Here is a 22193-nt window from a genome sequence, read left to right as displayed (position 1 = left end):
ATGGATGGATGGATGGATGGATGGATGTATGGAACAATAAACAGAAGGTTGGATGGATATAAAAATAAATAGAACGTTGGATGGGTGGATAGATGGATGGAACATTAAAAAGAACATTTAATGGATGGATGGATATGGACGGATGGAACAATAAATAGAACACTGGATGGGTGGATAGATGGATGGAACATTAAACAGAACATTGGATGGATGGATGGATGTATAAGACATTCAATAGAACATTAGATGGATGGATGGATGGATGATGGATTGATGGAAGGATTGATGGAACATTAAATAGAACAAGGGCTGGATGGATGGATTGATGGATGGGACATTAAATAGAACGTTGGATGGATGGATGGATGGATGGATTTATGGAATATTAAATAGAACATTGGATGAATGGATGGATGTATGGATGGCTGGCTGGATGGATGAAACAATAAACAGACCATTGGATAGATGGGTGAATGGATGGATGGATTGATAGAACATTAAATAAAAAATTGGATGGATGGATGGATGGATGGATGGATGGATGGATAGATGGAACATTAAAAAGGACATATGTAAAATGGATTAAAAAACTTTAAAAATAATTTTATATTCACAAATCTTATTTTATAGTCATGAAAAAGATTGCACATATTGTAAATCAAAGAACAAATTAATTAATTAATTTTCCTTAGGATTAGTCATTTATTTATCAGGGGTCGCCACAGCGGAATGAACCTCCAACTATTCCAGCATGTTTTACACACAAAATGCCATTCCAGCCAAAACCCAGTACTGGGAAAACTGGAACAAATAACATTTTAAATAGATTAAATTTGGGTAAACCATGATACTTTAATTTTAGCTAAATACAATGTTCAGGGTGCAATGCAAAAGAATGTGTCTTTGACAGCACACAGGTCCTCTGGCTTTTCGCGAAGCCGAGAAAGAGATGTTTGATTTCACAGTGTGATATCGTAAACTCATTCCTGACTGGCCTCAAGTCTGGAAACACATCTGAGATTTGCGGCGTCCAAGAGCGAGAACCACACTGGCTATGCTCAAAACACTGCCAAACTAAAGAACAAAGAAAATGAAGAGAGACAGGCAAACCGACACGTGTCTTAAACATGTAATTTTCTATCCTTAATAAAATAACTGACTTCTGACTTTACTAAAGCATAAAAAATGTATGAACCAAGATTGTCACAGTTTGTATGCTACAGTATGTAAGGTAACACTTAAAAATAATGGTTCATTAGTTGTTTGTTAATGTATTTACTAACATAAACAAACAATTAGTGATATATTTATTAGGGTATTTATTACGCATAATGTTAATGTTAGGCAATGTTAGTTCATGTTAACTCACTGTGCATTAACTAATGTTAACAAACACAACTTTGGATGTTAATAATGCATTAATTAATGTTGAACTATGATTATTAAATCCTTTTCAAGATTATTCATACGTTAGATTTTTCATACATTATAAATACATCAACTAACAACTATTGAATCACTATTCTGAAGTTTTACCGTATAGTACAGGTATGTGAAAAATGCTAGAATCCTATATATTAACGCTTTTTGGCATTTGTGGTTCCATGAAAACAATTTGTCCATTAAAACGTTCTAATCCACAAGTGTTTCCTTAGTTAGTTATTATGGATAACTTACCTGATAATTTTTAAGTCAACTAATAGATTTAAAAGCAACACATTCAATTAAACCCATGACCTTGTCATTGCTAGTGCCATGCTCAACTATTTGCATTAGAAAATATTATTGAACCCCTTGTGGAAGAGATTTGGTAATGTCAGCATGTGAATAGACTATGCAATCAACAACAGGCTTTGTTTTAGTACACTGTAAAAAAAAAAAAAAACATCTGTAAATTAGCAGTTTTCCATATTTTGTGATCCAACTTCTTATTTTTTATTTTCTCCCAATTATTTATGCTTTTAAAACGCGTAATGAGACCTTGATCTTTCTTCTGTCAACTTTTAGCCTTAAATAGTTGAAAAAAGTTGGACTTTTATTAACATTTTTAATAGTCTTAAACGACTAAAATATCAATAAACGTCACTTTTTTGTCAAACTGTAGAGCCAAATTTTCACCATCAAAAGTCAACAAAGCAGAGATCAACACCTCAAAAGGCAATTCACAACTGCAAATAAACAGAAAAAACAATACGGAAACTTTTAATTAACAGATATTTTTTAACAGTGTAGCATGTCCAAATGTTCGAGGCCATCATAAAATAAAGCTTGAGTTTTTTATTTATTTATTATTATTTAAAACTTTAATTGGTAATACTTTACAATTTCACATCATTTTGATTGTCCCCTTGAGATATTAATGATGACTGTAAGTAATATGTAACCACAAGTCAAGTAGTCTCAGCTTTGAGCCGATGGCTGAACATCTGATGCATATGGCACACAAAATTAAAAACAATTCTTTTAAATTGCCAATTGCCAGGCTCATGTTACTCCTTTATTATATTAGTTGTTTAGTGTAATGTGCCAGATATTATACTTTTTGCTCAGGTTCAACCTACATGATCTACTGATAAACTAAATAAAACACACTATTGACTTAGAATGTAAATGAACTATTGACCTTATCCTTCAACGTGGGATTGCGCTCGTTTTTGCGATTGTTTTAGAACTTTCAGTTCAGTTGCCTATAGGAGAGATGACTAGGAAAAATAAACAACAAAAAACAGTCAAACTACTTGCTCTGCAAACAATTGATATAAGAAAATATCAGTTTGCAACATCAAGCAGCGTAACAAGCCGTTTTCAATGTCTAAAAATGAATAGAAGTGAATGAGACCAGAAGTCTCGAGCCAAACAGATTCAAATGGCTCCTCCAGCTTGTACGCAAAGAATAAGGTGAATAGAGGTTTGTGCAAAAACCCAAACAAAAACATTACTGATCATCAAGAACATTTATACGTTTAAGTTAATTTATTTCACAACAGTGTAATGACAGCGTACATTAATCCACACACATTCCCCAATAACGTAAATGTACTCAAATTAGCCCAAAGACTAGCCAGATGATAAAGGCCATACCAATAAAAATACAAATTCAAACTATAAACAATACTCAAATTAGGGCTGGGCGGTTTGGCCTAAAATCAAAATCTCGATTAGTTGAACATTTTAACTCGATTACGATTAATGAAGTATTATTTAATCATTATTATTATTATTATTCTGCCCTTATAGTTTACAGGCAGGTTTTCTACAATAAATGTGCTCAGCTCACATATTACATGTGAGAACTTTTTGACTGAAGGATGCATTACTTGATTTTAAAATAATTGAAGGAAATTCTATTGAATATTATTTACTGAATATCAGCATTGAATCACTGAAATTAAAACACAAATTGCCTAAAAACAACAATCACTTTTTTTCTAATAAAAAAGTGAAAATGAATAACTTGCATTTTTGGAATCAAAATAAATTATGTTAAATGTTTTTCATATTAAAAGTAGAAAATAAGAGGTATTTTTTTCTAAATAAAATAACCCTTGCATATCCTGTAAATAATATTTTAAACAGTACATTTCTTACATCTTCTGTAAACAAATACTTTAATGCAAATTATAATTTTAATGTAATGGAACATATGCCATCTTAAGGCATCTCAGGCGCAGCTTCTAATCAACATCAGTGAGGTAGAAAGTATGGGTCCATCATCCTTGACCAGAGATCAGAAATGGCAGCAAAGTGGCAGCAGAAGTAGAAAACAGCTACAGCCTTTAACAGATTGGGGTCACATGACACGTGGGGAAAGTTATTGAAAAAAATTGTCCTGGAAAAAAGTACATCAACTATGGGTTCTGAATGAAAATTTCGATTATTTTTTGATTCATCGCCCAGCTCTAACTTAAATGAACGGCAAAAAAAAGCCACAACAACAGTATTAAAAAGCCTAGTATTTACAATTGTAATTATTAAAAAGCCATTTCTTAAAATTATACTTAAATAATTTAAAAGATACACATTTTTTAACAGATTGTGGTATTAAATTCCACTAATGCGATGCTCTAGTTTTTTTTTTTAAAGTAGAATAATGCGTTGCAATCACCTCTGTTTTGTTCAGAATTAAATAAAATAAAGTCAGATAAAAGAGGAGAAACCAAACCATGCACAATCTTGTAAATTACACAACCATTTTTAAACCTGATGATTTCCAAACTAAGCACGTTATGGGTTACATAATAACAGTACAATGATGAAAACTAAACAGATTTGTATGTAAAATTTTGCTGTGTATATATTTTTTTCTTATATATTATTTTTCTTGTTGTTTTATTGCTCCTGTTTTATTGTACAATCTCCTTGAGTTGCCAAAAAGGCGCCTCTAAATAAAATATATTATTATTATTATTATTATTACAATTTTAAATTTCCAGAGGTTTTAAAACTGTAGATTTTGTGTTAGACCAACTTATTAGACAATAATACAAAAGGTTTGCAGGCTTATTGTCACAGATATGTTTTGCTTATGTTTTGATCAATGATCTAGACATACTACAAAAGCCACTTAACTTTTTATGTATAAAACCTTGTTTATGTCCAAACGAAAAGCCATTCAGATTGTCAGATAAGTTCATTCATTTAGATGCAGAATTTTTAGACTTTATCATGTACATGAGCTTCAGTATGCCTGTAGCACAAATTGAATTGCGATTTTTTTTTTTGTGGCAGAAACTATTGCACACAGCATTATGATAATTAAACAGAGACACACACACACACGCATGTTCAATTTATCCCAACCACAAAGGCCATCTAAAGTGCAATTTCCTCATTAATCAGTAGCACCTTATCTATATTAACATCTCAGTACTGCTCATTACTTTAAACGACTCATTTACAATCTCTCTCTGCTATCGCACTGCTTTCCAAAACATCTCTGGGCATCTCCTGGGGATAAAATGTTAATATAGATTTTATCCACAGGTTGAATCAGCAACCACCAAGACTAAGAGAACAATAGCATAAACCAGAGAAGGAGTGAGAGAGAAAGTTAGAGTATTAATGGCATTGCTGGTCATCTGTGGCTGTTATCGTTCAGGCCGCGATATTAAGTTTCCTCCGTTTTTCACTCTCAGCCACAAGTGTTCATACTCAGCGGTTGTTCTCATAGGGAAGTCATTTATCATGTTGATTTTATATAGGACAGGTAACACTGGCTAAGCTGAGTGTCCTGACTGCAGTATAAATCTCTTTGGGTGGGGGTTCAACAGATCCTCATGTGTGAGGAGACCCTGTGATTTCAGCACATTGGAAACAGATAAAATAAAAGCTATCTTAGTAGGTCATTGAAAAAAATATGCCATTTAAAAACGTTATGGGTGTAACTGAACAAGTACAGTGTTGTTTTAACCACTGCATGTGCAAAACCTCAACTGAAACTTTTTCACTTTTTTAATACATTTATCATACTATGCCTGTTAACACATGCACATACTTGTATTTATGGTTTACGAGGACTCTTCATAGGCGTAATGCATTTTATTCTGTTAAACTGCTTATTATATGGCCTTCCCTATTACTCCTAAACACAACACTCAAAGGAAACCTGTGGTACATTTTGAATGTCAATAGACGCCGTTTATCATAACGTTGAAGCATTTTGAATTACCACTTTAATATTGTTCAACTGCTGTGGGTCAGACCCATCACTATACAATTTTATGTCCTCATAAACCTCCCAAACAACTACAAACACACACATACAAAGTCTTTACGGGGAATTCCTACACATATACTGTACTACAATGATTTTATACTTTACCAACTGTATATTCTATCCCCCAACCTCATCGCTAAAACCACCCCTCATAGCAAACAACATTCCTTGTTTTTAACTTTTCAAAATACTACAAAAAACCTCTGTGTAATTTACAAACCGTTTAGGTCAACATTTACTGGTATTGCTATACTTGTGGGGAGATTTGGTATACGTTTAGATTCAGTTGTGTAAAGAGTAATGAAAAATCATACTCAAGTTAAAGATGTAGTGTAAGTGGAGTAAAGATATTTGTTGTAAATATCAGAGGTGGGAGTAAGTCACACATGTGCAAGTCACAAGCAAGTCTCGAGTCATAACCTTCAAGTCTCAAGCAAGTCCATTTTTGTCAGACTCAAGTGAAGTCAAGTCACTATTTATTTCAAGTCATGTGAAGTCAAGTCAAGTCTCTGCTTTTGTCAAGTCAAGTCTCTGCTTTTGTCAAGTCAAGTCACTGCTTATGTCAAGTCAAATCAAGTCAAGTCAAGTCATGTCAAGTCAAGTCAAGTCAAGTCAAGTCAAGTCAAGTCACTACTTATTTTAAGTCAAGTCATTTGGTTAGTCCAGCAAGTCACTTTCAAGTCAATCAATTTTTTGTAGATTTTCAAACTTTGCAATTTCTTTTGTAATTTTTTAAAAATACAAATAGTATAAACTTTAATTAGCCAAGACGTAATCTGTAAACAGCAGAACCAAACTCGTAACTTACATTTTTTGGTGTGATTTGAAATGTCAATCCATTTTTGGTCACTGCATGCTCTTCATCTGACACCCGAAAAATCTAATGACTCGTTCTAATGAAAGGTTTAAAGTGGTTTTAAACCATCAACAATCGGTTGCAGTGCTTTATTCGGAACAGTACAGAAAACCTATCTTTTGGAGCGATCTGAGAAACGTTGAGCTCTCAGTCACATCCTAGTCAAGTAGAGTCTTTTTTGGATATTTGTCAAGCAAATCTCAAGTCCTAAGATTTTTACTTAAGTCTGACTCGAGTCAAGTCATGCGACTCGAGTCCCCCACCTCTGGTAATTTTACCATAAAAATTTTACCATAAGTATCCATAAAAAGTAGCTTAAGAATAGTGTGTATAAATTCTGTGGGGAATTTAATAATTGTTTAAGGCCGTTTAGAGTTTCAGTCCTCATAGACATCATCATCATCATACAAACAGTCTTAGTCTTTGCAAGTAATGATTTTGTGTCTTTTTGGACACTTTTAATGCACACGTCTTAAGGTTGTTCTGTGTGATATGATTTTTCTATGCATAGCTTGATTGGATAAGAATCACATGACTGATTATTCTACTAAGCCAATCAAATATAAAAATAATACAAGTAAAAAATAAAGTAGTGACTGCAGGTAAGGAGAATAGTGAAGTAAAAGTACAGATATAGCACTATAAATGTACTCAAGCCAAAAAGTAAAAGTACACATTTTTAAAACTACTTAGTAAATTACAGTTCCTGAGGAAAAGCTACTTAATTACAGTAATTTGACTATTTGTAATTTGTTACATTATTGCTTAGAATACAAACTACTACAGCCCAAAAATGCATACTGTATGCTGATTAATCGCTACATATCTACATTTTTTATGATTACGCATTACACACAAATTACTTAGCTTAAATGGGGATCATTTTGCTAGGTATTTTTGCTATTTACTTTTTTTTTCCGTCTTTGGCAGTTGCATTAGAGCAGACGTTGGCCAAAGGTTATTCCAGTCAACGTCCACTCAAACAGTATGACATACGACAGACTACTGCTTCGCACCCTTGTGCAATGACACAACCCCTCAGTGAAACTGGAGTACAAACTGTCCAAAACTCCCAAGACATTTATGCTACTGCTCAGCGCTGCTCCATCCAGCTCTGCATTTCACTGCTGGCCTTGGTGAAGTCTTAAATCTGCCCAGCACTGGCTGATGAGACAGACAGAGAGGCCAGAAAGAAAGAAATACTCCCTGTTGATCTGCTTTTGTTCGCCGTAGCTACGGAGACAGCAGTCCCAAAAAGCCTGCATTCTCTTTCCCTTGGGTGGGGGGAGAATGACAATGAATCAAAGAACCGAGTGTGTGTGTCAGTGTGTGTACAGAGCTCTTTAGCACTGCCTCACACACACACACACACACACACACACACACACACACACACACACACACACACACACACACACACACACACACACACACACACACACACACACACACACACACACACACACACACACACGTTGGAGCAGCAGTCATTGCCCCGGCGTAAGCGGCTGGGCGTAGGGCGTCCCAGCGGGAGCTCACAGGGACTTCAGTGTGCTAATCAGGCGCACTAATTAGATTAGAGGCCGACTTGTGTCCCGCGTGCAGGTTGTGTTCCAGCACACTGGCCGCAGACACAGAAAGTCAGCGGGACACCTGGCAAATCTGTGGGCCTCTTCCTCTTTTTAAAATCATTTCTCTCCCAATCAGGAGAGAAATCCCTCACCTTCTGACTCTTTTCTCTTCACATTGTCGTGGCGGAGAATAAGAGTGGTCTCATCCCATTCAGCCGATCTAATGGAGCTTTGGAGATGAATTGTCTTGTTGGCCTTCGCCGTGTGGCCTCATGCAAAAGAGGACTTTAACTTGCCAGATTAAACAGGCCTCACATTAACGCGTCCTTATCTTGTGGCCTTTAACATGTATAGTTATTTATTATATATTGAAAATATAGCTTAGTTTTTATGTTGCAAAGTTATTTGTAAGAATTTAAACGTTTTAGTCAGGATTTTAAATAAAAAATGCATTAAATAAAAAGGAAAAAAAAAACAAAGTTAATTTTGACATAAAAAAAAAACATGACATTTTTAAAGGGGTGGTCCAAAGTGTATTTTTAAGGCTTGGTAGTGTTTATAAGATGCAAATCAATGAGTGCTCATGCTTCATTTGTAAAAATAATCTTGTTATTCTTTCAAATATCTTTTAATATCTTAATCTTTATATACAGCTACTCCGCTTACATGAAACATGAAAACGGCTGTCATATTTCCTAGTTCCTCTGAAAGGCCCGCCCTCAATAGGCTCTGATTGGTCAGCTAACATAATGTGCTGTGATTTGCGGATCAGCTCCACGTCACCAGGGAAAGCGTCACGACCCTACAAGCACACACTTTTGTGAATACAAAAGTAAATGCAGTCAGAGTAGCCATATCAGCCATATCAGTTTGAGCCTGAATCAGAGAGAAAATGAAGCAGAGGACACAACTGAACCTAACGTCTGCTCTTTAAAATAAAATAAAAAGTGTCTTTCGCATATATTCGGAATAAGCATGTGTAAGTAATATGAAATATTCACATATCTTTTGCGAGTTTGTTATCTGAGATGTAGAATGCAGGCAGAGTGTCTGCATAGAAAGACACTGCAGCACTGCAGAAGACTGTGGATGTTCACAGCAGTTTGACTGATAAATATGAATATGTAGGTAAATTGTTAACAGTGCGAAACAGCATTTCCCCTGGTTTACATCCTTGCTACAACATACTGTTAACGCTAGAAACTGTGCATGTAAGAGATCAATTTGAACAATTAAAAAGATTTACAGGTTGTGGCTTACAATCCACAGCTTCTTCTATTATGGTCGTAGCTGCTCCTTTTTTGAGGAGTTTTTAGCCGAATCCAGCACTGAACTGGGAGAGATTCTAGAAGCTGTCCTTTGTCAAATGCTAGCTATATCTTTTTTATAATTCTCTGGAACATAATTAAAATAAATTGTAAGCACTTCTGTCTTTGTGTAATGTTCCTTGGCAGCCCAAATACAGAAACAGAAGAAACTTTGCAAAAATAGCAGTGCTTGGACGGCATTTTAGCTTTCTCTGCTACATTACAGTGCTTCTTGCCATGCATGGGTGTATGCATGTGCTGAATGCACGTAACCTGAAGTGTTTGTGATCTTACTGGCCTGGATGTATTTTTTGTAGTCCCCAAACTTTTTTCGCTGTAGACTTTGCTAAGCTAACTCTATAACAAAATGTCTCCCTTTGCATTGATCTTTGAGCATATTATGTTCAGAGATGTTCACACATCTACATTATACATGAACTAAAGTTTAAAATATACAGTAATATTGTAGTGGACCCCCCTTTAAGGGTCAGAGTGCAGCCTCAAAATTCTAATTATTTGTCATTTTGGATCTTTACATTTTGCCACTATCCTTTAAAAAAAAAAATAGGATACAGTTATTTGACTGCAATATGTTTTTATTAATTTATGAACAACTGAATTTACATTGATGTCTAATTCTCTTATATGTTTTAATAAGTAGTAGATACAACTTAGAAAAGATATGTTTTCATGCTAAAAAAAATACAGTGGTCCCTTATTACTTGCAGGAGTTACTTTCTAAAAACAACCCGCAATAGGTGAGATTCGCAAAGTTATCCGCTTTATGTTTTACAATTATTATAAATGTTTTAAGGTTGTAAAACTCCTCACTACACATACACTTGTCTCAGACAGGCATTAACATTTTCACTTTTCTCTCTTGTTTATACACTCTCAAAGTCCAGTATTATAGAATGAAACCAAAGAACAAAACCATTTGATCCTCATGAATTGTTTTCATAATTTCACCCACGTAATTGTGTAACTTCTACCTTCCTTAGCATGTCCAGAAGTTCAACTTTTTGCGCGATTGTTAGCATCTTCCTCTGCCTTTCGGGTGCTACCGCAGGTGCCTTTGACGGTGCAGAACACTTTGTCAACATTGTGGGGAGAAAACTTGCAAACATACAGTACAGCATTTCAGAGTCACGCTGCTAGTGATCGAAGATTCATGTAAATTTGCGAAGCTGAACACGTTCTGTACTGTACAGGAGACACGGCACAGAGGAGATTGATTGACAATGGTCTATAAACAGTCAAGAACCAGAACACAATGCGCTGTAGAAAGAAAGCACGTGAAATAACACACACAAAAAAAAAAAAAAATCAGCAAAACTGTGAGGCTGCGAAATGTCAACCGCATTATAGCGGAGGACCACTGTAGTTGTAAAAAATATGCTGGTATGAAAACATTTGGTTATTTTGAAAATATGTAATTACAAAACTGAGGAATGATAAAAAAAAATGTATTTAAATAAAACCCATGAGCTACATTAAGTGCTTTAAACTCTAAAAGAGCAATGTTTGAGCAATAAATATCATATGAAAAACTTTTCTTTTAACAATATTTGTATAGCATGAATTACTTTTATCTGGAATCTTGTGGTAAAGTAAATCTGTTGAGATCTTTGTCTGAAACTTAAGTAAACAGTCTAGACTCTATTTTATCTCAGACTATTATAGATTTTTTTTCCTACAATATTTTCTCTCTATTGTTCTAACATGGGCTGAAACAGAGTTAACCCACCAGCATGAACAAACAAAACCAGAAAAGAGATTTTTTTTTAGTACCTGCACAAATCTGGAAAGCGTTTGCCACCCGCATGGCGTATCTGACTCTCAGTACTGGATTCAGACAGTAAATGTGCCAGTTTGGCAGGCTTTGCTGAAATCAGTGCCAGTGATCACAGCATTAAAGCGTCCTGTGGAGAGAGGGAAAGATTTGATATATTATAGTAACACATTCTCAATATAACCACACTTTATATGTGCAAAATAAACAGTGGTGACATCATTTTTAATATATTTTCAACACAAGGCATTCAGGATGGTCCTCTTTGTGCTGGTATAAAGGTTAAACAAAATTCATAGAAATGCAATATACTGTATATGGTTACTAAGGTTTTATACAGTATGTATATATTTTTCAGGACGTTGCTATATGATTGCTAAGTTTGATGTCAGAATTTGCTTAATCATCATTTGATTAAACTGAAAATTAATTAAAATTTAAGAACCAATATGTTGTACTAAGCACTATTGACAACGTATTCTTTGGTGTGGTTGCCATAGTGTTCTATGTGGGTTGAAAAAATGTTGTAGTGTGGTTGACAAAGTGGTTTTCATGATGATTATCTGTGGAAAAATTGCTACATTATGTGGGTTCTACAGTACAGTGTTCCTTGTGGTTTCCAGAAGATTGCTAGTTGTGTTAGCTTACATAATTTGTGCTGCTTAGAAAACCTTATCAACTACATAACAATGTTTGTCAACTACACATAACACTTTAAAAGTCTATATGAACCTGAATTGCTCAGACTTCTATTTCAGCATGATGATGCACTTGAAATGGACCAAAACCCAATATTTAGTAGGGGGGCGGGGCTATCTTTTTGTGAATCATTATCTAGTATGAAACTAATGGTAAGGAGACTGTGGTTAAGAATATTGTGGCTGAAGCCTTTAAGACTGACATCAACAGAGATGGACCACCACTACAAATGCTGAAGCAAATGGTCAGACTTTTATTAAAGATTACCAAAACAAACACTTTTTCAGCAAATTAACTTTCTCCGATTCAACACCTTAAGTCTGTGCGTACATCATATACAGTTTTATCTGTTATTCATAACTCTTTTGGTGGTACCCAATTTCAACGTGACATTTTGGAAACCAGATCTAAATGTAGTAGGAATGGATGGGTTGAGTAAAAAATTACACTAAGCAGGCAGCAGGTGAACAAGGATATAATATACAGTGGGGACGGTCAGGTGCGGAATAAAACCACGCGGCAACGGGACTTTAAAAACAGTCCTGCCCAGACCTCTAAAGTACTGTAATGTGGTTGCAAAAGCAGGGTTTCTGCAGGTTTCACCAAGTTAAATTTAAGATTTTTAAGACCATTCTGAATAAAATTTTAGGCTTAAACAGGGCTAAATGCTAAGGATATAAGGATTTTTTTAGAAGACTCTCACATGCCCAGTCAAAAAAAAATTAATAAATAAAATAATTTAATACATTTAATAATAATAATACTTTTTTTTTATTTCTTTTAATTAATTTTCAAAAATATCCATTTACAAACCTCATAAACATAGCTTACAAACATAGCTGTCATTTACTTCAGTCTGCAATAATAATAATTTAACAATTAAAAATATAGCTCAGGCTATATTTAAAAAAAAAGCTTCAAGATATAACTTTAAGACTTTTTAAGGCCTAAAATTTAGCTTTTGAGATTTAAGACTTTTAGAGACCCCACGGTCACGCTGTAAAAGTCCCTAAGTTGTTGACATTGTGATGTGGTTGCTAAGGTTTTTGTTTGGTTGCTAGGGCATTGCTATGTAGTTGCTAGTTTATTCTGTTTATTAGCCAGAATCCTAAAATATGTGTTGGTGGTCGAGATGACATTGCAATGTAGCTGCTAAGATGTTCAACTGTAGGTGTTTTCTGGGTCATTGCTATGTGGTCACTAAGGTGTTTCTTTTCTTTGTAGTTGCCAGGACTGAATGATATTATGTGAGGCTTTAGAATGTTGCAACTCAGAATACCTTATTAACTACATAGCAAGGTCTTATCAACCAGTTGTTACCTGTCAGCAAATACATAATGGGCGCTAAAGGGCTATGGATGATTGACAAGACGTTGCAATGTAGGGTTAGTAATGCCATCTCTGTGGTTTCCAGGATGCTGCCATAGTGTGTGTTTCAAAGGCATTCTATGGGGTCACCAAGATAATAAATGGTTTGGTTTGCCATGTTGCTTGAAAATGTACTGTATTCAGAATAGCTGGCAGGATGTCATCATGTGGTTTCTGTAGTTTTTTAAAATGTTGCCATGTAGTTGCTCATAGGGGATAAACATGTTATATCAGATCCTTAATTTCAATCAAACAAAAGAAAATAGGAAATTAGAATTAGAATTTGTATTAAATTGAATTGATTAGGGGCGACACTGGCTCAGTAGTTAGCACTGTCGCCTTACAGCAAGAAGGACACCAGCTCGAGTCCCGGCTGTCTCAGTTGGCATTTCTGTGTGGAGTTTGCATGTCCTCCCTGTGTTTGCATGGGATTCCTATGGGTGCTCCGGTTTCCCCCAAAGTCCAAAGACATGCGCTATAGGTGACTCGAATAAACCAAATTGGTTGTAGTGTATGTGTGTGCATGTGAGAGTGTGTGGGTGTTTCCCAGTACTGGGTTCCAATTGGAAGGGCATCCACTGTGTAAAACATATGTTGGATAAGCTGGATTTTATCTTTTTTTCCATCGCTTGGTTATTTTTTACTTGAACGTTTTAATTAAATCTTTTTAACTTCTTTTGTAACTTCTTTACACTTTATTTGTTTGACTGTTTTAAAGGGATTGATCACCCAAAATTTTAAATTCTGTCATCATTTCCTTAAACTTCACTTCAAACAAATACTAAAGAACTTAAAGCATTAAAAAATGTTGGAAACTGGTAACCAATGACTCCCATAGTGCTTTTCCTACTATGAAAGTCAATGTTTACCCACTTCTAAAAAAAATTAAATATGTTTTTATATTTAACAGAAACCACTTTTGAGTGAACTACCCCTTTAACAAAGATGGGAAACTATTGTGTTTATGAATAAATAACATTTGCATACTTGTGTAACCTTTTGTTAAAGTCAGCTTGTGATCTTTTCAACCAGTTACTAATGTGTGGTCACCAAGATAATGCTACATGATTGCTAACATATTCTGAGAGGAAAGTAATTGTAATGCAACTGTGATGAGCTTTGCTCCAGCGTTTAATGCGTACAAGCACAAATCAGCAAACACCACTAATTAGTCAAAGCAATTGTTTTCAGCCTTCTAAATAAGCTCAGCAACACATTTTGAGTAAGCTTTCGGCTCGCTGCCGTCTCCCGCTGCGAAGAAACGAGAGCGGGTCAAGAGCGAGACCCGGAGCAGGATTCTCACGCTGCTCTTGGACCGGCCGGGGCTCAGATAGCTCATGAGGTCCAAACACATCCGCGATTCTTCTGGCCCCTTCTCTCTGGCTGGGATGATAAACAGTGGCCCCCTCCTCTCCTCCGCACTACCCTCCGCACACCCTTCTTTTCTTTTTATCTCTTGTTATTTGGACGGCGAAGCGGGCTCGGGCCCAGAGAAACACAGCCGATGAATGGTGGGGCTGTGGGAGTGCGTTCTCTCAAATTGGGTGCAATTTGCTCACAGCCTCCCCCCCTGCTGCTCAATTGGGACATTCCATTGAGCGATCGGGGCGATCCTTGCCTCCCTCTCTAAAGAGAGTGTTCACATTCAAGAGCCCAAAGAAAGAGCGCTAGGAAAGAAAGAGCATTTCCTGTGTCATTTTCACACAATGCTGGGATGGCATATTTCTTAAACATGATGTGCCACTGGTTCACAGGTTACTTGCCGCTGGGTGTGTGGCAGAGTGATGGTGCCCTGTTACACACAAGCTCTGTGCTAAATGCGTAATAGTGGTCTGTTCCCCTTTGGGCAGAAAGTCCTCACCGTGTGAAAGCACTTCACGTCAAGTACAGATTAGCTCGCAATCTGCGTGTCTGATGATGGTTAAAATGGTGTGACCCGGGGGGATGTCTGTCGACTAGGTTTGTTAGCGGTTGCCTCATGGGTTGGAGGTTATCATCGAATGAAGAACTTTTTTTACTTGGATACCTACACTCTCAGAAATAAAGGTACAAAATCTGGCACTGGGGCAGTACATTTCCAAAAGGTACAGTTTTATTCCTGACAGGTTGTTAAAGGTATATATTAATGTCTAAAAAGTACAAATGTGTACCTCATAGTATCTTAAAGGTACACAAGAGTACCCGAAAGGTACGAATGTCCACCTGCATGGTACATGCCAGGCTTCCATTTCCACTGCCAATTTTATCCTTACTTGTTGTTCATGTTGTTCTACAAAAAGTTGCAATCATGTCATTCTCGCTCAAAGCAGTCAGGCCATTCATATATGTAGATGCTATGACAAATTGAATAAAAGAAAGCTACTCTCACACTTTCCACATTTTTAGTCACGACATGTGAACTGCCTCATAAACAACAATAGAGGACAAACAGCAGATCTTGTTCTTGCTTTTTGGCATTCAGCTGTTTGTCAAAAGAAGATGACAAGCTTTGTTTGAGCTCAGGGTCAACATAATTCACTAAAATCAGTGCACAGTTGATGTCAGAATTATTAGCCCCCCTAACTTATTAGCCCTGTTTATTTTTCCCCATAAAAATAAGCTCTTACTAGCCCTTTTTATTTTTTTCTGTTTAACAGAAATATTTTTTCAACATATTTCTAAACATAAAAGTTTTAATAACTCATTTCTTATAACTGATTTATTTTTTGGATTTATTTACTTTTCATGGCAAAGTATTTTTATTGTACTTTGCCATGATGACAGTACATAATATTTTACTAGATATTTTTCAAGACACTTCTTTACAGCTTAAAGTGACATTTAAAGGCTTGACTAGGTTAATTAGGTTAACTAGGCAGGTTAGGGTAATTATTCAGGTTATTTTATAACAATAGTTTATTCTGTAGACTATCCAAAAAATATAGCTTAAAGGGGCTAATCATTTTGACCTTAAAATGGTTTTAAACAATTAAAAACTGCTTTTATTCTAGCCGAAATAAAACAAATAAGACTTTCTTCAAAAGAAAAAATATTATCAGACATACTGTGAAAATTTCCTTGCTCTGTTAAACATTATTTGGAAAATATTTAAAAAAAAGAAGAAAAAAAATCAAAGGGGGCTAATAATTTAGACTTCAACTCTACATGTGATGTAATTAACCTATTGACCTTAGTCTTTAATGTGGGAATGCGCTCGTTTTTGAGATTGTTTTAGAACTTCAGATTCAATTGCCTATGGGAAAATGACTAGAAATTATAAACGGAAAAAACGGTCAAACTACTTGCTGTACAAACAAGTGTGTTCATGACAATACAGACAAAGCAGAATAATATAATAAGAAAATATCAGTTTGCAACATCAAGCAGCATAACAAACTTTTTAACGCCTAAAAAGCTAAAAAGCCTCAAATGTCTGCACCCACATGTACTTGAAAAATAAGGTGAATAGAAATCAATGGGAATCAGGCTCCTGTACCCCAAATTCCAAAAATGCATTGAGCTTTAATGGCACATTTCCATTCTCTATTATTAAGGTGTCAAATTTTAGCTGTGTATTAAACAATGGTGCTTCCTGTGTTATTGTTTCCGAAGCTTGTTACACGTGCTTGTTACGATTTTCTGTAAACCAATATTATTTAACAGTGAGTCTAGCTCCAAGTATTCAGAGAACTTAATGAAAAAATGTTTGAATGTTTGAATTCTCAGTACCACTGACAAATATGTACATACTTTGAGAAATAAGTAGAAACACAACGCTGAAAACACAACATTGTTTGTGTTTCATTTTCAGAGTGATGCTTAAGCAATATCTCCATCTGTTCTCCATTTTTATCTTACTATGTTATATACATACTGTTGAGGTCAGAATTAGCCCTCCTGAATAATTAGCCCCCCTGTATGATTTCCCCAATTTCTGTTTAACAGAGAGAAGATTTTTTTCGACACATTTCTAAACATAATAGTTTCAATAACTAATTTCTAATACCAGATTTCTTTTTATCTTTGCCATGATGACAGTAAATAACATTTTACAAAATATTTATCAAGGTGTTTAAAAGCTTAAAGTTCAATTTAAAGGCTTGACTAGGTAAATTAGGTTAATTAAGCAAGTTGGGGTAATTAGGCTAGTGATAACGGTGGTTTGTTCTGTAGACAATAAAAAAAACTGCTTAAGAGGGCTAATAAAATTGACCTTAAAATTATTTTTTAAATGAAATAAAATGGTTTTATTGAAGCTAACATTTTTAGAAGATAATTATTATAGAAATTTCACTGCTCTGTTAATCAATGTTTGGGAAATATTTAAAAAAGGAAAAAGGAGGGCTAATAATTGTGACTTCAACTGTATATTAAACGCGAACTAAAGAGATTGAAACTGTGATTTTCTTTCGTGTGGCTGGAACTTACATGTCTTAAAATCACATAAAAGCTTAAGGTTTCTCACAAAAGATAATGAGGGGAACGGAATGGGTGGGTATCCATCTTTTCCGTTTTATCAGTATCAGGAGACGGAAGGAAAACGCTTCTATGGCAACGTCTGCTGTGGCCAAACACACATCGCATCAATGCATGGTGAAGAGAGGTCACTGAAATACACTGAGGTTTTACCTCTCCAAAAAACTTATGCTGGATAAGTTGACGGGTTCATTCCGCTGTGACAACGCCAGATTAATAAAGGGACCAAGCTGAAAAGTAAATGAATGAATGAATGATAATGCATTATTTGCAACCACTTACCTTGGAAAATATAGTAAATCCAATTAATCTTTTTTTGTGACATGCATTAAACAAAATTCAGACTATTTATATTTCATCATACTTCTGTTTAATTCTGTTCCATTTTTAAAATTTGTTTTACTGTTGTTCATGAACCAATTAGTTTTATAGTTATTTTTTTTATATGTAAAAGTATGACAGTATTTTCACTCTGAATGCAAAAGCTCTAACATACTTTGATGTGTCTGTTTCTCTCCACAGCTGTCCAGGTGCACGTGCTGAAAGGAGACAAGGCAGGTGAATGGTGGAAATTCACCATCAACATCATATCGGTGTATAAGCAGGGTGGACACCGCATCCGCAGAGGAGACCAGCTCCTGTGGGTCAGGGCAAAAGACGTTGCCTGCAAGTGCCCCAAAATCAAACCCGGGAGGAAGTACCTGCTGATGGGCTCCGATGAGGAGGAGGACTCGCGTGGGCAGAGCGGTGTGGTGGCGGACAGGGGCAGCCTACTCATCCCCTGGAAAGACCTGTGGGCCCGTCGCCTCAGAAAGTTCCAGCAGCGCGACAAGAGAGGGAAGTGCTAGAAAAACAGAGAGGAAAAGGAAAGACAAAAATAATGAGCCGAGCGCCTGAAGCTGAGTGATCAGAACTGTGCTGAAGGACAACCAGTCGAGCAGTTTCGCCTTCCGTTGTTTAGAGTTTCTTTTTTTGTTCGTTTGTTTCCCATCAAGATTTTATTTTTTCATATCTTCAAGTTTGCAGAATTTGCACCTGCTATTAAGTATATGTAAAGTGGTATATGTGTGATCCTTACTGGTGTCTGTTTATGATTTCTGTCACACAAAAACATGAAGCAAGCTACTGAGTCAGTTTGTCTATGTGAATGTTTCCTTTTGGTTGTCAAGCGGACATTTTTAAAGTGCATCCAATAGGGTCCAAAAATCTGAGATCACAGATTTATATTCTAGAATTGGTAGGAATTGTTAGGCAACATTTTTTCTATGGTTTATTATTAGAAGTTATATAATCTGAGGTATTATACAGGCAGTCAACACTGGTTGCTGTTCAACATTTGCTATTTCAAGAAAGAAATCTGTCAATTAATTAATTCCAAGATGCTCCCAGGCCAACCGAGAGACATAGTCCCTCCCACATGTCCTGGGTCTTCGCTGAGGCCTCCTCCCGGTGGGACATGCCTGGAAAACTACACTACGTAGGCGTCTAGGAGTCATCTGAAAGAGATACAGAGCCACCTCAGCTGGCTTCTCTCGATGTGGAGGAGCAGCGGCTCATCTCAGATCTCCTCCAGGGTGACAAAGTTCTTCACACTGGTTGCACCCTGCCCCACTGCAAAGAAAAACTCATTTTGGCCACTTGTATCTGAGATCTTTTCCTTGACTCAAAGTCAACCATAGGTGAGAGTAGGAACGTAATTTGACCGGTAAATCTAGAGCTTTGACGTTCGCCTCAGCTCCTTCTTTACCACGACAGACCAGTACATTAACCTCACTACTGCAGCTGCTGCACAGATCTGCCAGTCAATTTTTCGTTCTATCCTTTCCTCACTCTTGAACAAAACCCCAAGATACTTGAACTCCTTCACCTGGGGTAAGGACTTTCCTCCAACCTGAAGATGGCAAACCACCTTTTTCTCATGCAGGCTCTCCATGCATGTGGTGCCCCATATGGCTCCCCCTGCAGGTGGTGGGCCTGCAGAAGGATGGTCCCACGTCGCTGTATGAACAGAGTAGTAGTTTGATTCATATTGCCGGCATTAAGTCAGACTTGTTTTCAGTGCATGTTGGACTCCGGCAGGGCTGCCCTTTGTCACCAATTATGTTCAATCTTAAAAAATAAAATTAAATAATATAAAAAACAATAATGTTATTAATGACCTTTTTACTAAACATTTAGGTGTCAAGGTTATTTCGCCCCAAATCCTCCAAAATAAAATTAAATGAATATTAAAAAATAATTATTGAAAATCTAAACTGTAATCAATTTTGTTGGATTGTAATCTCATTTCCCCAAATAAAATAATGGTCACTCAAAACGTTGCAGAAAAAGCAGAAATCTCTAAATAAATTAACAAACTCTTTCATAAAATAAAGTCCCACTCAAAATTTCAAGCTGATAATCCAATTTTTTATTAAAAAAAATATGTTTTAGGCAAATGCATAAAAAAAACGCAAATCATCAGTGCTCTCAGATTTCTGGACCCCTCTGAACATTATATGAAGTCTCATTAGAAAGCAGCATTTCCATAAGCGTGATTGAAATAAAGCCACTACAGATATACACTATTAGATAACCTTTCGCACTCCTTCCTTTTTGACAGAAAATCTGACAATACCTCACTGTTGCTGTTTAAAACAGCATGACATCATAACGACATCATAATGTTTATTTGTGTTGCCAAAAGCTCAATGCTGATCCTCTTTGGCCTTTGATACTAACTGTGGTGATCTTTAAAAATGTGCTGTAGTGCGAGAATAGTTATACAAATAGGCTATTGTTTTATAACCACTTTATTCGAACAAAACATGTTACCACTTCATGGTTTAAAAAATGTAAAGCAGAATCGTATTATATTCTCCAGATGTTTATCATGCAGTAATTCCCCAAAGTAGATTTTTTTATCATTAGGATTGTAAAAACGTTCTTCAGGAAATCGAGATGACTAGATTTGACTAGATAAAGACATTTTTTATATTCTAGATACTAAATATGACAGATACTGCATGTCATTGCTAAGGTTTAGCACTAAGCAATTAAGATTATAAAGATGCAACATCTTCACTGCCATATTTACAAGTTTATACAAATATAAGTTCACATCCTACCAAAATCAATCAGATAGAAATGGCTCTTATTATCTAAAGAAGCAAACAATTTTCTGTGTTATCGCTTATGTGGTACCTTCCTTTGCCCTGGTACTTTACTAAAGTGATATGCTCTACTGTTTTTGTATAGCTGTATAGTTTCTTTTGTACAATATTTAGTAGATTATATCCACATGCAATTAACCATTTTTATGCCATGAGCTTGATGTTCTGAAAATAAAAGAATATTTCTAGATTTCTTTGTTTACATGAGTTGATAGTGTAGAGAGAGGGTTGTATTATGTTTATGTGACATGTAATTACGCGCACACACACACACACACACACACATACTCTGAAAGTCTGACTATGAACTGGAAGTCAGTGACTACGGTTTGTTAAACTCACAGATGGTCTAGTTCTTTAAAGACACTCTGACCTCACAAGTAGACTTTGACCAGTTTTCCAGACATTTTGGAAAATTACTTTGAACTTTTTTTGTTTTTGTTTTTTGATGAAGACATTTTCAATGTTCATGGTCCTCCTGTATATGATGTTTTACTGTGTACTTTGCAAAAGCTGTGTATTGTCCTGTAATGCATACTAATATATTATGATTCTCATAAATGAACATATTTAATGATACATGAACTCATTTAGTGTGATTGTGTGTGTTTATTTGATTGCTTTTTAAACAGTATTTGGTTTTACATTTTTAAAAATAGCCATTAATCTGAAATAATTAAACTCAAGGTAAAAAAGACAGTTTAGTCAAATAGTTTACTATTAAAAATGTATTTAATTACATTGTGGTTCAATCATACAAAAATGAAAAAATAAAAATTGGGTCAATAAATTGTAGCAAAGCCAATTTTCTTGCATATATTTACAAATGCCTTTGCACTTTATGTAAAATGTAAACTTTTAAAATGGTCATACACATGAACATAGTTAGAATAAAATAATTATTTAAATGTATCATAATCCTAAAAATGGCATTAAACTAATGTTTAAACTAATTTAAATATACATTAAACTAACATTTAGATTAAACTAATATCACATTGTTAACATACATTAAACTAACAAACTTACATTAAACTAATATTACATTATTACATTAACATACATTAAACTAACAAACTTAAATTAAACGAATATTTAATAATAAACACAATATTTTTATTCTAACATCAAACTAATTTTTCATATTCTAACATTAAACTAATATTTAATAAAATAATAACAATTTTATTAAAGATTTAAAAATTATATAGAAGCAATTATCCATATGGATGTATTTTGTTCTTATTTTAAAAAATATTTTGTAAATAATTGTAATA

At 35.2% G+C, this 22193-nt stretch overlaps 2 protein-coding genes across 9 annotated transcripts in view; one reads left to right on the top strand and one right to left on the bottom strand.

The window, feature by feature from the left end:
• The window catches only part of ntn1b (netrin 1b), a 105254-nt gene extending 83753 nt beyond the window's left edge, over window positions 1-21501 (top strand). For 2 of the 3 annotated variants that reach the window (XM_087242074.1, XM_087242073.1), the window contains exon 7: window positions 18287-21501. In XM_087242074.1, the coding sequence (XP_087098200.1) occupies window positions 18287-18612 (326 nt within the window). In that variant the 3' untranslated portion in view covers window positions 18613-21501. 3 annotated transcript variants of the gene reach the window in all.
• Window positions 1-22193, bottom strand: part of pik3r6b (phosphoinositide-3-kinase regulatory subunit 6b) — a 146697-nt gene that overhangs the window by 116992 nt on the left and 7512 nt on the right. For 3 of the 6 annotated variants that reach the window (XM_087244484.1, XM_087244482.1, XM_087244486.1), the window contains exons 2-3: window positions 18466-18608; window positions 11242-11372 (exon numbers count right to left, since the gene is read on the bottom strand). The gene's annotated coding sequence lies outside the window, so the exon portion shown is untranslated. Of the gene's footprint in view, window positions 1-11241; window positions 11373-17917; window positions 17995-18260; window positions 18304-18465; window positions 18609-22193 lie in introns of all 6 variants that reach the window. The other 3 variants (XM_087244480.1, XM_087244481.1, XM_087244483.1) reach the window with 2 other exon arrangements.

The sequence above is a fragment of the Danio rerio genome, chromosome 3, assembly GCF_052040795.2.
Source record: "Danio rerio strain M-AB ecotype USA chromosome 3, GRCz13ab, whole genome shotgun sequence".
Lineage (NCBI taxonomy): Eukaryota > Metazoa > Chordata > Actinopteri > Cypriniformes > Danionidae > Danio > Danio rerio.
Note: the sequence above shows the minus strand (reverse complement) of the source record. Positions and strands in the feature narration are given on the sequence as shown.